Source organism: Hydra vulgaris, chromosome 07, assembly GCF_038396675.1.
Source record: "Hydra vulgaris chromosome 07, alternate assembly HydraT2T_AEP".
Lineage (NCBI taxonomy): Eukaryota > Metazoa > Cnidaria > Hydrozoa > Anthoathecata > Hydridae > Hydra > Hydra vulgaris.
Window position 1 is genome coordinate 14,278,518 of NC_088926.1, and position 15,558 is coordinate 14,294,075.

General features: G+C 26.2%; 2 protein-coding genes across 2 annotated transcripts; both read left to right on the forward strand.

Annotated features, from left to right (window-relative positions):
• Window positions 1–3,751: 3,751 nt before the first annotated feature.
• On the forward strand, window positions 3,752–7,873 carry LOC100213748 (zinc finger SWIM domain-containing protein 7). Its single transcript, XM_065801141.1, has 2 exons — window positions 3,752–4,024; window positions 7,570–7,873. Exons 1-2 carry the CDS (start codon window positions 3,812–3,814, stop codon window positions 7,774–7,776), a joined length of 420 nt encoding a protein of 139 aa, XP_065657213.1. The 5' UTR covers window positions 3,752–3,811; the 3' UTR covers window positions 7,777–7,873.
• Window positions 7,874–8,003: 130 nt separating this feature from the next.
• LOC100197094 (L-allo-threonine aldolase) lies at window positions 8,004–10,659 on the forward strand. The gene is made up of 2 exons (XM_065801140.1): window positions 8,004–8,159; window positions 9,475–10,659. The coding sequence occupies exon 2, from the start codon at window positions 9,483–9,485 to the stop codon at window positions 10,620–10,622; it is 1,140 nt and encodes a 379-aa protein (XP_065657212.1). The 5' UTR covers window positions 8,004–8,159; window positions 9,475–9,482; the 3' UTR covers window positions 10,623–10,659.
• Window positions 10,660–15,558: the final 4,899 nt, after the last annotated feature.

A 15,558-nucleotide genomic window follows, 5' to 3' on the forward strand; every position in this document is an offset into this window, starting at 1 on the left:
CAAAAGTTTTACCTTAAATAACTTTTTACCTTGAATAACTTTTTTGGCTGATGTGGAATCGGCGGAGTCTTTAATTTATTTTTAATAATGTCCCCAACGTATGTACCAATTTTTAGCTAAATGCGAATTATTGCAAACCTACCACTATTTTTTCGGCTGCTTTGACCAGACTAAGTTTCATATAAACTCTTGTCATAATTACAACCTGAAAAAATTTGTATTCAAAGTTACTTCGCTTTTCAAAGTAAGTAGGTTTACGATATTTTATTTTTCGCTTTTCAAAGTAAGTAGGTCTACGATATTTTATTTTTCGTCTGACAACGGTCTGAGTTAATCAAATTGAAATATAACATAAATAAATTAAAAATTAGTACTTAGCTGTATTTTATGTTTTATATATTAAATATGTCTATTAAGATTTTATGTTTTATAATATAATTGTGAACAGGCATAAGTGCGAAGCAGTAGCAAAAACTGGAATAAGTGCAAAATGGCATTAGTGCGAATTAGCATAAGTGCACTGAATAAATTAGCAAACATTGGCATAAGTGCGAATTGGCATAAGTGCAAATTAGCATAAGTGCGAAGCAGTTACAAAAACTGGCATAAGTGCGAACTGACATAAAAATGCAAATATTACCATAAGTGTGAATTGGCTTTTTGCACTTATGCCAATTTGCACTTATGCTGATTTGCAAATATGCCTATATTTTTACATCTGCTTCGCACTTATGCCAGTTCGCACCAATGATATATATTAACATATATAATTGGTTCGCACTTACGCCGATTCGACATTTATGCCAATGTTTGCAAATTCTTTTGGTGCACTTTGTCAGTTTGCACTTATGCATGTTCGCCTATACCTGAGTTCGCACTTACGCCATTTCACTTAAGCCAGTTCGGACTTAAAAAATTCACACTTATTTAGTTGTGAATATTTCAAGTCCGAACTGACAAAAAAAACTTTTTTTTGTCAATTCGGACAAATTTTTTTTAGAAACACAAACAGAAGTAGTTGTATAAAACAAGAACTTTGCCTTATTGCATTCCATTGAAAACAGAAGTTATAAATTGTCGTGACAATCAAAATTTTCCACCTTTGATCAAAGATGAAAAATTTTGATTAAGTTTACTAATTCGCCTTAACTACGGTGAGCATTACGTGAGGTAAACACGTTAGGTCCTAACGTGTTTAGGTCCATTTAATTTGTGTTCACTTTCCTAACTTAGGAAAGTGAACACAAATTAAATGGATCAAAATCTAGTATAACGAAAGTGTATACTCTAAATTAGCCGAACAGTTACACAACGATAACAAGTTTCTGCAAGTACAATTGTAAATTAATAATTGCAGAAAAAAACTTAGCAATTATAATTAAGATTAGTGCTTTCTGAATTTGTTCTATTGTTTACTTAATTTAATTTACATTTATTTGTTTGCATTTTCCAAATGAGTATTTATGTCATATGCTATAATATAATATCTTATTCTATATAATAATCTATTATAAATTATAAATAATATAGGTTCTATATTATTTTACAATTTGATAGTAATAAAAAGAAAAACTACTGTATGATACAGTAATAAAATAATATTAAAATAAATAACCTCCAGCTATGTTAGAAACACACAAGTCTCCAGCTATAAGATAGTTAAAAATTGTAAAATATGTTGTTTTAAACATAGCTTATTAAAAAAAGTTGTATTGTTTCTAAGACTTTATCAATATTAAATTGTTTCTTTCTAGTGTCAATGCTAAACATTTTCATTTTAGTTTGATAGAATAAATTCTAACTATAATTAAAACTGAAACTTTTAAAACATACTTTATCGAGATATAGTTAAATAATAAAATGTTAAATAACTTTTAAAATACAACTAAATTTGCAATATTGTGAAGTGTATCAATTTACAGTCACAGTCATAAATTATGAACATTTTAAGTTTAATGAAAATTTTTAAGATTTATTGAAAAGTATTGAAAAGTTTTTTCAAGTTTTCAATAGTATAACTATATTCATGATTAATTTTTGTTAATTTAAAACTAAACTTGTTAGTTATGTTGTTACTTTGACAAAAAATTTGAATATTTCTCATGGAAAAAATAAATAATTAACAATAGATAAATTTATATTGCTTTTCCGTATGCTTAAGAATTAACAGTGGCAATGCTATATATTTTACTGTAACACTTGAATGCAACATAAAAACATTAAAATGATATCTTGAAACCGTTGTTTTCAAAAGTTAAACTCAAACTGTATGAACAAAAGTGGCTATTCCAAGATTCGAAGTTGCAGTTAACTTCTTCACACAGCAATTGACATCTAAATCTCACGGCCACATATTACAATAAAATTGAGCTGTTAAACATGTTATTATAGCAAAAAATATCTACAGACTTCAAAGTAACATGCATTGTATAAGAATACTTTTAATGTAATAATTTTACAACTTGTCTAAAAACAGCAGATACCTTGCAATAGGTATCTGCTGTTTTTCGACAACAACAGGTTTTAATGACATTGATTGTCATTATAATAACTGCTTGCTGCAGGTTATAATGACAATGTCATCAGGTTATAATGACAATCAGTTATAATGACAATCAATGTCATTATAATCTGTTTTTCTAGTATCAAATATATGAGATTCTTTAGTTATAGCAAAATCTTGATATTGTTTAATAATATTGTCACATAAAATGATTTATTTTGTCAATACATAATTTGATTGCTGAGTTGTTGGATTTATATATCAAAAATATTTTTGACCCTCTGCTTATAAATCCATAAGTCCACCATATTAGGAAAAAGTTTGTTGCAAATGTAAAATAATTAATAATCAAATGGTCTCTTATAATTTTGTTAAATTCAAATCCTTAATGCTTTGATAGTTAAAAAACAGTAGCTGTAGGAAAAAGGAAAAGCATTGTTACAGAATGAATTGGTACGCAGGCAAGATTCCAGCTATTTCAAATCAATTTCGAAATTTAAAAAATTTTCATGTTATTTGAGTGTTGGTTTGAATATTTTTGTTTTGAATTATTGGTCTAAAAGTAGAAAAAGGTAAGTGTTTTGGATTTATTCTAATTTTTTTTTTGTTTTTTACATTCAGATGAAAATGTAACAATTCTCCACCTATCTCCGCAAAGTATTTTTATAGCTCTATGCTATCGATGTTTCAGAAACATAAAAAGTTTATTTATGACAAAAATAAACTTTTTATGTTTCTGAAAATGATTGGCAAAACATTTGTATGTCTTGTCAATCTTTTGGAACTATTTATTTGCTTTTTGAATACCTTGATCTCATTTAGTATACTGAACACATTTTTTTTGAGATATTGAGATTTGAGATATTGAGAACTCAAATTTTATATTGATTTAGTTTATTTCTTTTTGGTTGAAGAATTTTTTAGAAGTAATGCTGTTAAGAGGAAATTTTTAGTTAAACTTGTGGTTTGTTAGAAGAAAAATATTGTATAAAAAATTATACAGAGGTACTGTATAATTTTTTAGTTTTATCAGAGTACCTTAAAACATTATTTTTAGGTAAGAAAGCAATTAAAGTTAAGATTGGTTATCTAGTTTTTTTAAAAATGTGGAGAGAAGACATTAAAGAAATAATCATTATGAATAGATATAGTATACACATTATCACCCACCAATAATCATTAATATCATTTTTTAATAGCTTTTTTATTATTATTTTGATAATATTGTATAGAATATAGAAAAAGCAAAGTTAATTTTTTTATTGGTTGTTTTTATATAGCATATAGAAATAAATGTAATCTTTGGAGATGGAAGAATTATTGATTATTAGCAAAGAGATATTAATGCAACTTAAAAGTTGTGAAGATGAAAAAAATAATTCAAGTGATAAAGTAATTTCAGATGAATATTTGTCAGTGTTAAATTGTATTTTTCCTACTCTTCTTGAGGGTGCCTTGGACTTAATTGATAATTCTTCAGTAACTCGTATCGAGTGCCCAAAAGGAAGATCAATATATAAAGTATTTTTTGTTACTTTATTGAAATTATTTTTAGTTTTTGATTTTAAAACAATGATTTTTTATTGTTTATTTTTATGATATGAATAGTTAAAGATGTTTATTTGTATAATGAATAATATAAATAAGTGTAAAATTGTAATAAAATAGAAAAAAAGTTAAAAAGTTTAGATTCTAGAATTCGTTTGCAAAAATCACATTGCTTTTTTAATTGTTATGTTATTGTAAAAGTTACTAATGTAAAAACATTTTTAAGTTAAAAAAGCTTTCTTTATTTTTGTTTTAAGTTGTTAGAAAGCATTGATAGAAAAAGGCTTATCTTTTTGATATAGTTCTAAAACAACAGAACCATTTTTCAGAAGTGAGAGCTTTTAATAATAACATTTAAAAAAACTAAAAGCATGCAGCCTTAGTAGGTTAATAGTAGATTTAATATTTTAAATAATTTTTTACTTATACATTAAACTTATGTTTTTCAATTTTTTACATTGCCTAATAAGCTTATAAGTAACTTTGATAAAGTACAGACATAAGTAAGATATTTGACATAATTTATAAACTTAAATAATAAATTTATTTCAGTTTTTTATTTTAAATCCAGAATTAATTATATAAGCATGAGTGTCTGTTTGTCTATCCTTTATAAAAATTGCATTATCTAAATGTGCACAAAAGGGTGACAAAAACCTCTTTTGTTTATATTTCTGAAAAATTGTTGTTGTGGAAAATTGATCATCATTATTTTTATATTTTAAAGTTGTTATTTTTATTTGTTAAAAGTTTTATGCTTCCTAATGTTTACACCACTTAAAAGTTTAATAATGAATTTGCTTTAGAGTTTTGAATCTGATAATTTTGCTTACCATGTTATGTATTTGACATTTTGTATTTCATTGTTTTGGTTAAAACAGTGACTTGTTATGAAACAATACTAATCAATATGATGAGGATTCAAAAAGAAGTTTTATCTATATTCAGTCATATTTTGTGTTAAGTTTACTTTATTTTATAAACTTATAAACATCGAGTAGCCATGCTAGTCAAGTATTAAAAAAACACTTATTTAAGTCAGTCAATGTATTTACACTCCCCTGCTTCAATCCCTCAATAAGTTAATCTATTAAACAAAAATAAAAACAAAATAAAACAAACAGAAATGAACAGTAAAAACAATGGAACAGTAAAAACAAAAACAAAAATATTGGCTATACTTTCAAAACTATTTAACAAATGCCTATCAGAGTCTTATTTTCCAGCCTGCTAGAAAGGGGCATCTGTTATATTTACAATTTTAATTAAATTTGATTAAATTACAATGATATATTTAAATTTTATTGATAGTTTTTTTATATCAATATTGTTTAATTTAAAGATATTTTTAAAGAGAAAATGTCTTTTAAGAGAAAATATGCGTTGAAAAATTTCAGTTAATATAAGATTTAGAGTGCTAATAGGGCCTAATATAGAGCTCATTTGAAAAGTATTATAATTGACAGGTTGTGTTAAATTGTTAGAATCAAATGTCTCAATAGTCTTCAGCTAGCACGTTAGTAGTGATTGCAATGTAATTAGATAATTTGGTACTGTCAAGGGTAAAGTTTCCTGTGGGTAATTCCAACTAATTTAAATGCAAAATTTATAGAGGCTTTAATTTGGTTATTTTCAAGGTCATAACTGTGAGGTGGGGGATATATACAACAAACTAAAGTTTGAATCCTTTAACTATTTTTTTATGTGCTTTTATTTAGCACATCTTCACTGAATAACCTTTGTCTTTGTCCTTTATCATTATCCATTTTGCCAATATTTTACTCTTTTATATGTAATTTCTGATTAATTCAACCAAGCCCTTTTATCTTTATCCCTCTGCCAATATTGTTGTTGTTGGTGACTTTAATGCTCATAACACTGAAAGATTTGCTCTAACACTACTGACCCTGTTGTCTCTAAAGCTCTAAAGCTCATAACTTCTGTATTTCTCAATCTTTTACTCTTCGCTAACTTTGCGATTCATTTGCCAGAAAACTCTAACCACTTAACTTCACTTCTTGAATTGTGTCTTGTCTCCGATTTTAGCTTGTGTTAAGATTCTCCTTGTTCTTCTGTAGGTATTTCGGACCATACAATTATTTCTAAAATTTTTTTTATATTTTACTTCTTCTTTGGACTCACTGAGTCAAGCCCTCTTGGTGAATTAACTCATAAGTCTAATCGTTGTGGGGCTCTTATTATTTGTCCGGAGCGCGTTATCTTTTGTTTGTTGCATTCTTGAGAATCATTTCGAACTTGAACGGCATCTTTGTTATATCTTCCTTTACCGTTTTCAATTTTTTTGGTATATCAAGACCATCGTTAATAACTTTATATTAGTTATGGTTGCCATCCTACTGAGTTTGTAGCATTTTTAATTCTCTAAAAACCTTGTTTAATTTAGTCGTTCTGGGCACTAGAGAGTCTCTGGAAGTAGTAGGATTGCTAAAGTAATGACAAAGAGGAGCATCAAAAGACTTAAAACAATGTTTGACCACAAAGACAGCATATCGTAAATACAAGCAGTTTATGTGCACCCAAATTTATATCAGTAAAACATTAAAAACAAAGTCTTTAATTAGGCCTAAGAAGAAGAAGAAGATTCCATCAAAACATGTGATCAAATAGAGACAGCTTGAATAAAGTGTGGTTAGCTGTATTGGTTTTCCGCCAAAATATTATTTATCCTCGATGAGTAGTTGTACTTCACATTTAAACACTCTACTTAATGGAAATAATATTTAATGTTCAAGTGATGTCTCTCAAACACCAACTAGTGTCAAATTCAACCTCACTGCAAAATATGAAAAGAAGTTCCTTGTTCAGATTTGCTTTTCCGATAAAGAAATTTCTTCGCCGATACTCAGAGAAAGTGGCTTTGCAATCAAACAAGAAGTCTACAAAAATGATTGTATCGAGAACAAACTAATTCCATTTATCAAAAAAAGCATCATTCTGATAGCGAATACATATTATGGCATGATCTGGCATTGTCTCATTACACAAAATCTATATAAAACTATTGTCAAAATAGAAGATAACCCTACAAATGTGCCTGAATGTCGTTCTATTGAGGATTTTTGGAGTATTCTCAAAGGAAAAGTGTATGAGAATAATTGGAAAGCTGATAATCTTGAGAAATTGTGCAACAGAATTTTGTGAGTCAACTCAGGGCCAATTAGACTATGTAAGACGCACTGGTTTGATTGTAAAAATTAATATGCAAATAAATTGCCCACTTAAAATACTATTTTTTTAAAAAAGTTTTTATCTCATGAAGCAAGGGAGTTATGCCCTTTCAAAGTTATTACCTTTTTTTAGTTATAACCTGCTATATATATATATATATATATATATATATATATATATATATATATATATATATATATATATATATATATATATATATATATATATATATATATATATATATATATATATATATATATATATATATGTATGTATGTATGTATATATGTATAATGTGCTTGAGTTAATCATATAAATTTATTTTTAAGGTGAATGGTTCAATGGGAACTGTTTATACAGTAATGGGTTCATCTTTATACTGTACATGTCCGACGTTTTATTACTCATGTGTAAAGAAAAGATCACATGCAATATGTAAGCATTTATTGGCTGTTTATTTAGCTTATGCAACAGGTACTCTCAAGCATACAACATTGTCTAATAAAGATTATGCATTAACACTTTTGGATAACTGAAAAACATTGAAATCTTTTGCTAAAAGTCATATCAAAGCTTGATGTAATGATTTCAGTACTTGCTTAAGTTTATTTACAAAACTTAAAAAAATTTCAACTGGTTTGTTTCTTTATCTAAATATGTGTTTATTTCTTTCATAAAACCTTTTGTATTTGCTTAACAAATACTTTTTAAACAAATACTTTTTAAACAAATACTTTTTAAACAAATACTTTTTAAACAAATACTTTTTAGCTTATTCATGTTTTGTTGCTGCTGTATTAATGTGTGAAGGTTTTTTACAACTATTGATTGTATTTACAAAATATATACAATTTAGCATGCTAAGAATATAAAGCTAGGTTTCTGAAAGAAAATCATCTTATCAATGGAACCTTAAAAAGTAAGCATAATATATAGATATATTGAAAATTTAAGATAATGTTAAGACAACATACTAACATTTTAATATATATATAATATGCTGAAGATTTAACAAATACATTTTACATACATTTTTAGTATAATTATAGAATGTTGTCCATATAGAGAACGAATTTTTAAATTTAGTTTCGAAAACAGAGATAGTAATAGAAGAATCAAATTTTGGTAATACTATTTTATTCCAAAGATTGGGTGCATTATAGGCAATGAAAAATTGATTGAAATTAGTTCTGTAAAAAGGTTCATTTAAAAGACTTATTTCCTAATGTGTATTTATTTACTGGTACTAAAGAAAATAGGTCTTTAAAAACTAGTAAAGATAAATGCTTTTTCCATTTAAAAGTAAAACATAAAACATTAAATGTGTTAAGTTTATAACACATTTAATAACATCTAGTAAATTTTTTTTTATCAGTTTATAAACATTTTAGTACACATTTATAAATATATATTCATATAATTCATTAAATATTTTGAATGTGAATAACAATCCGCATAATTAACTACGCTGATTGCATGTTTCTGATGGCGATAAAGATGTTGTAATTTACTTTTCTCCGTACTTCCCCGCGTAATAATTGCATACTTTATATAGTTGTATATAAATGAATAATAGTGTTTAGGAAACATTATTTATTTTTGGAAACTTTAGTGCTTACATGATTAATTTATTTTCTTCAAGTAATATTCTCATCAAGATAAACACCTAAGGCATAGTTTTTGGTAGGAAATATTTTTTGCCCAGCAGTGAAAATAATTCATTTTATTTTTTTAATATTTAAAATTACTTTATTAGCTTTGAACAATTAGAAATGTGATAGAGTTCTTTGCTTGTATTTGAAAAGAGTTCATAGATATCAGTATGGGATTTGAATAGATTAGTATCATCAGCAAAAATTATTTTTTTCAATCAAGAAGCTTTTTTCAAATCATTTATGCAAATGTAGATTTTTTAAAATATTATCTTTAAATGATCTTTAATTTAAGATTTTTATATGTAGGTTTTAATATTGAGAATATTTTTGGTTAATTTATATATATCAGAGTTATTTTATATATATATATATATATATATATATATATATATATATATATATATATACACATTCAAATTTAAAATTACATTATGTTTGATGACATTATTTTCTTTAATCTTGCCAAAGAAAATATATATTATATCATCGAACATGATGTAATTTTAATATCTTATTATAAACATACTACTATTAATGTTTTTGTATAAATATAATTTAATTTTTTGTTTCATAATTTAGGCTAGAATATGAATAGCAATACAATATTTAGGAAAGCAAAATTTATACTCAGTCAATTATCTATGCGGTCTTATTACAAAATGACTACAAAGTCAGGAGTAGTAGATTTTCGTTCAGATACAGTGACTCAACCATCTCCAGATATGCGCCAAGCTATGATGAAAGCTGCTGTTGGTGATGATGTCTACAAAGAAGATCCTACTGTTAATGAGCTTGAGAAGTTTTGCGCAGATTTGTTTGGTATGGAGAAAGCTTTATATGTTCCTTCTGGAACAATGGGGAATTTGCTTTGTTTGATGGCTCATGTCAATGGTCGTGGAGAAGAAATAATAATAGGAGCAAAGCAGCATGTTTATTGTTACGAACAAGGTGGTTTTATGCAATTGGGTTCGATTCCTGCACGAGTGCTTCCAAATGAATGTAATGGGACTATTTCATTGAAAGATATTGAGGAAAATATAACTGATAAAAGTGATTTTCATTTTTGTGAGACAAAACTAATTTGTTTAGAAAATACTCATCTACTTTCGGGTGGAACACCCCTACCGCTTGACTACTTAAAAAATGTAACTGATCTAAAGCAAAAGTATAACTTAAAAGTGCATGTTGACGGTGCAAGACTTTATAATGCTGCGGTAGCGCTAAATGAACCTGTTCAATCTCTTCTTAAAAATATTGACTCTGTTTCTATGTGTTTATCAAAAGGCTTAGGATGTCCAGTTGGTTCTGTAATAGGAGGTACTGAAGAATTTATAAAAAGAGCTATTCGTTTGCGTAAATGTTTAGGTGGTGGTATCAGACAAGGTGGAATACTGGCCGCTGCGGGATTGTTTGCTTTAAAAGATGCCCGGGAAAAGTTAAAAATAGACCATATAAATGCTCGACTTCTTGCGGAAGGAATTTATGAACTAAAACTACCAAGTGTTACAGTAGATTTAACAAAGGTGCAAACAAATATTGTATTTGTAAAAACACCTAATGGTGCCGCTAAAACGATTGCTGATGCTTTAAGTAAACACCTTATTCTGTCTTCACCTTTTTCTTCGTCTATTTTACGGTTTGTGACACATTTAAATATTTGTCAAGATGATGTTTTCAGATGTGTAGAAGTGTTTAAACAAGTTTTTAAAGAAAATTGTTTGTTGTGAAATTAATATTCTAAAATTTTTTATAATTTTTATAGCATTCATTTTTTATCTTGTGTGTGTAAGTGTTAAAAATTTATCGAAAGAATCCATTGAATTTTTAATGCTAATAAAATAATATGTATATATATATATATATATATATATATATATATATATATATATATATATATATATATATATATATGTATATAACCATAATTTACCCCACGCAATTTTGGACCCCCATTTTCTCCAACCCTTGCAATAAATTGTCACACATCTCCATGCATTGCCCCTTCCCCATTAAATATGCGACAAATTTTATTGACCTCCACCCTTATCATATTTTTCTATGTTGTTTTAATTTTCTTAGTAGTTTTTTGTTAATTAATTAATACATTAATTAGAACTAAAAACATTGAATACATACCAGTTTTGATTTTTGTAATTTTTTATTTTTTTACTTCTATAGTTCTTTATAAAATTATATAAAATAACAGTGACAAAACCTACAAATAATCTCTGAGGATATTTAATTTATAACAAATATATAATTTTAATATATCAATATTCAACAAATTACTGTAGTGTAATAGATACGCGAAGACGGAGCTAGGGGTTCAAATCGTGGAATAGAATGTCTTTATTAAAGTAATCGTTTATGTTCTATTTTGAAGTATATGTTTTATGCACATTAACTATTATTATTGTTTAATAATAATTAAATTAATAATTTTTATTTAATAATTTAACAAGTATATATATATTTTTTTTTCATCGATGATATAGCCGCAGACTGCAGTTATTACCATACGGCTACATCAACTGAGAGATAATATTTGGCTAGGAATCTTTTAATCAAAATTTAATCCAAAGAATTTTCTAGATTTTAAATTAAAAACCTCTCCCTGTACCAAACCATCACAAAACGACTAAAGCCATCGTCCTACCCTATTGCGTGATGCACTTTTCATGCAATTGACCCTTCCCCTTAATGCAATGCATTATGGTATTTGTATGAACACGGAAGTAAATAACAAAAATAAGTCGAGTGTAATGTCAAATATTGAAAGAACTGAGATAGTCCCAATTTTAAATTTTTTAGTTCAAATTTTAAAAAATGTATGATTGGAGTAAACTTTGCACTATATAAGACTTCGAAGAAAAGATAACAACAAGTGAACCTTTTCATGAGCAATATCTTCATTTTCAATACTCCACTGACAAGCTTATGATTGTAAACTACTATCATTAGTTTTTTTAATAATGAAGTTGGAGGAGTATTATTTCTATGGTTTATAACTGTACCAGAATTTGATGCAGTAAGTTTTTTATTTTGTTCTTCAATCCATTTTTGTTTTTTTATTGATCTTTACCTGCATGCTGTATGGCACTCGAACAATGGATTACGATATGTTGCACTGCGAGCTCGAATCTCTGAGGTTGTACGATGTATTTCCTAGGTAGAATATATTGCCAAGTACAGACTATTATATGAACTATAAACAGTTTATACTAATTACTAAGTGGTTTCCATAGTTTTCTTGGCATAAATATATGTTTTAATAACAACAATTTATCAAACTCAAGTTCACTCGTCAGAACCTCGTTGAGCATCGAACCCATGCAAAGAGTGAATTTGTCTACAATGCATTGTGGACAAATTCACTTTTTTCCATGTGCTGCTGTGTCAATGGAGCAGCAATGGAGTCGTGTTCGTTCGTTGCTATATTTAATTTGAAAATTATTATTCTTTTCAGTGATTGTGATTTTTAGCGTAGAAATTTTTATATATATTGTATAGTATACAATTTGTAACACGTACACCGTAAGATTTTAGTTAATAGGCTTTATTATAAAATTGTTTATGTAATAATATAGCAATGGGAAAAAAAACCAGAATAAAAAAAAATGAATTTATGAGATTGAGCAAGTAGAATCAGGAAATGGGCATCAATAGCAACAACCAAGTAGGAAACAAATAATTTTATATGCATATAGAATATAGATTTTAAAATAACTATAGTTTTCTTTCGTGTTATTATTTTGTGCATATAGAATAAATAAAAAAATGATTCAACATAAATGTGTTGAAAAGGTAAGAGTTAATTTTGTACAAACACACACAAAAACACACACACATATATATATAATATATAATATTATTATATATAGTTTGTGTAAGAATAAACATGTGCGTGTTTATGTGTTTGTTACACATGTGTAAGTATGTAACATAAATGTGTGTATTTTTCATTGAACCATTTATTATAGTTTGGTTTACCATATTGTACATTTAATTAAGTGAAAATCATAGTATATTTGTTATAATTGCAATTGTTATAATAGTATAGGCTTGTTAAGCAAAAATCACATCTTTTTCAGCACTTTTGTTGACTAATTAGTCAACAAAAGTGCTGAAAAAGTTGATAGAAAAACAAGGCCTAATCATGTTTAACATCCATGAATATCTAAACAAATTAAAACAACACAAGAAGAAACAGTATTTCAATACAACAAATTCAGTTATGTCATGGTGTATTTAAATTGACAATACCTGAATTTGCTGTATTTAGATTCTATACGTATTTATATTAATTTTAATTATTATAGATTAATATTACACTACTATTGTAGCTTACTGAATATTACACTACTATTGCATCTCATTTACAATACATATCATGTTATTATGTGTGTTAACCTATGCAGTATCCAAACCAGTATAGGTTAGTGTTTATTTCTGCGTGGGCCTTGCGTTTATTGTACCATGTATTATAGTTACATGTATTATATTGCATAATCATAACACGCAACTTTAGAAAGTATAGAGTGTTCATTATAAACAACCATTTTAAATTGTTGCAAATTTCTGGTGATCATTTTTGCGCTTTTAATGTTATTTTGATAATCTTACATTTATATTATATAAATATAAAACTCCTCCTGCGTTGGTCTAGCACATTTTGTGGTAAATGTATGCAATGTACATAACCCAGACTAATACTCTTGTATTCAAAATGTACTTTTCTGAAGTATTTTCTGTATGCATATACAAACTGTTTGTGTTTTCTGGGACTAGAATTTGTTCTAAGACTTTTTGTTTGTAGCAAATTGTGCAGCCATATCAAAATTTAGGTTTGACATGCATGATGTACATCATTCTCAAATAAAAAGTTCAAAACAAAATATATTATTCTCATGTGAAGAATAATTTAATATTTATTTTTATTGGCATTTGAAAGTTATGACACTTGTGCGTAAAATCATGTTATCGTCTATGACGTTCATATTGCATATGCAATATGAATTAATATCATATGATATTTCTAAGAATAATTTTTTCAAACATTGAATATTTTTTAATGTATATTTTTTTTTAATTTTGCTAAATTTCATTTTTAAAATAGGTAATATTAAAATATATATATATATATATATATATATATATATATATATATATATATATATATATATATATATATATATATATATATATATATATATATATATATATATATATATATATATACACTTATATATATATATATTAGATTTTTATTTGAAATGACCATCTACAATACTGTACATTTACAAATTAATTCATACTAATAAGAATAATACTGTATATTTTTTTAAGTTTACAGATGGCTGTAAATTTAAAAAAATATACATTATTTTTACTAGCATGAATTATTTTGTAAATGTACAGTACTCTTTTATATAGATAGTATACAAATAATAAATTTAAAATAAAGATTAAAATCATTCTAGTTATTAATCTTTTTTTTTGTATATTCTTAATTTTATTTATAATTACAAGAATAAATAATAAACATGCCGAAAAGAAACTATATGTACTTTGTGAGCTTTCCTCATTCTCAAGCATATAAAAGATTAAGGGCTGTTAAAAATGCATTTGCTGATTTTTAATGTTTAGTGTTCCTATGTATTTTCTGATATCTTTTCTACTCTGGGGTGTTCATAGGTCTTGAACTTTTGAACTTTTAATGTGCTAATGTCACCTTTTTTTTCTAGAAAAAACGCTAATTAAAAGTTTAGGTGCAGAGTACCTCCGGGGACTAGGGCATTTTACTGCTGGTCGCAAGATTATTGAGGCGCTGTTTAGTGAAAATCTGCGCATCAATATGTGTTATACTGGAAGAGTAGTAGTGTCGTTCTTTTAAATACACGAATCTGCAATCTTTGATAACTACTATTATTTTCTTTCATTGTTTTAGCCCTAAATAAGTTTCAATATACTTTTCTATATTTATTTTTAATATAAATATAATAATGAATATATTTAAAGTAATAAGTAAATATATATATATATATATATATATATATATATATATATATATATATATATATATATATATATATATATTTATATTAAATCCAGTTATTTAACCATAAAGTATGAAAATTTTCAATAATATTTTATAAACTCACATAAATAAGGTTAGGTGTCACTCATATAGTTAAAAACTAGTCAATGGAGTGACACCTAAAAAAAAAAAATAACAACAAATACAAATACAAAAAAAAAAAAATAGTAATATTAGTAGAGTTAAAAAAGACAGTATAAAATAAAAGTAATAATAGTTTTATAAATACAGTATTAGGAAAGGCAGTAATAATAAAAGATATAATTAATATTCATTAAATAATACTCAAATAAAAATTTCTTAATTTGGTTTCGATTGAGAAGAAGAATGTTGGTAATAAAAGGGTATTTAGTTAAAATCTTTTTTTTTATAAATGGTATTACTTGGTTCCAGTGAGAAAATATATAAATATTGTATATTTATTTTAAATGCTTTAATGGAATTTTTGTATTTGCAGGTGTCATGGCAAAAGTCGGGTTCAAGTACGAAGAACTCGTCAAGAAATCTTTGCAGAAATCTTTGTATAATGCAATCAACAAGAATACGCATGCTATGCTAAGTCTGCT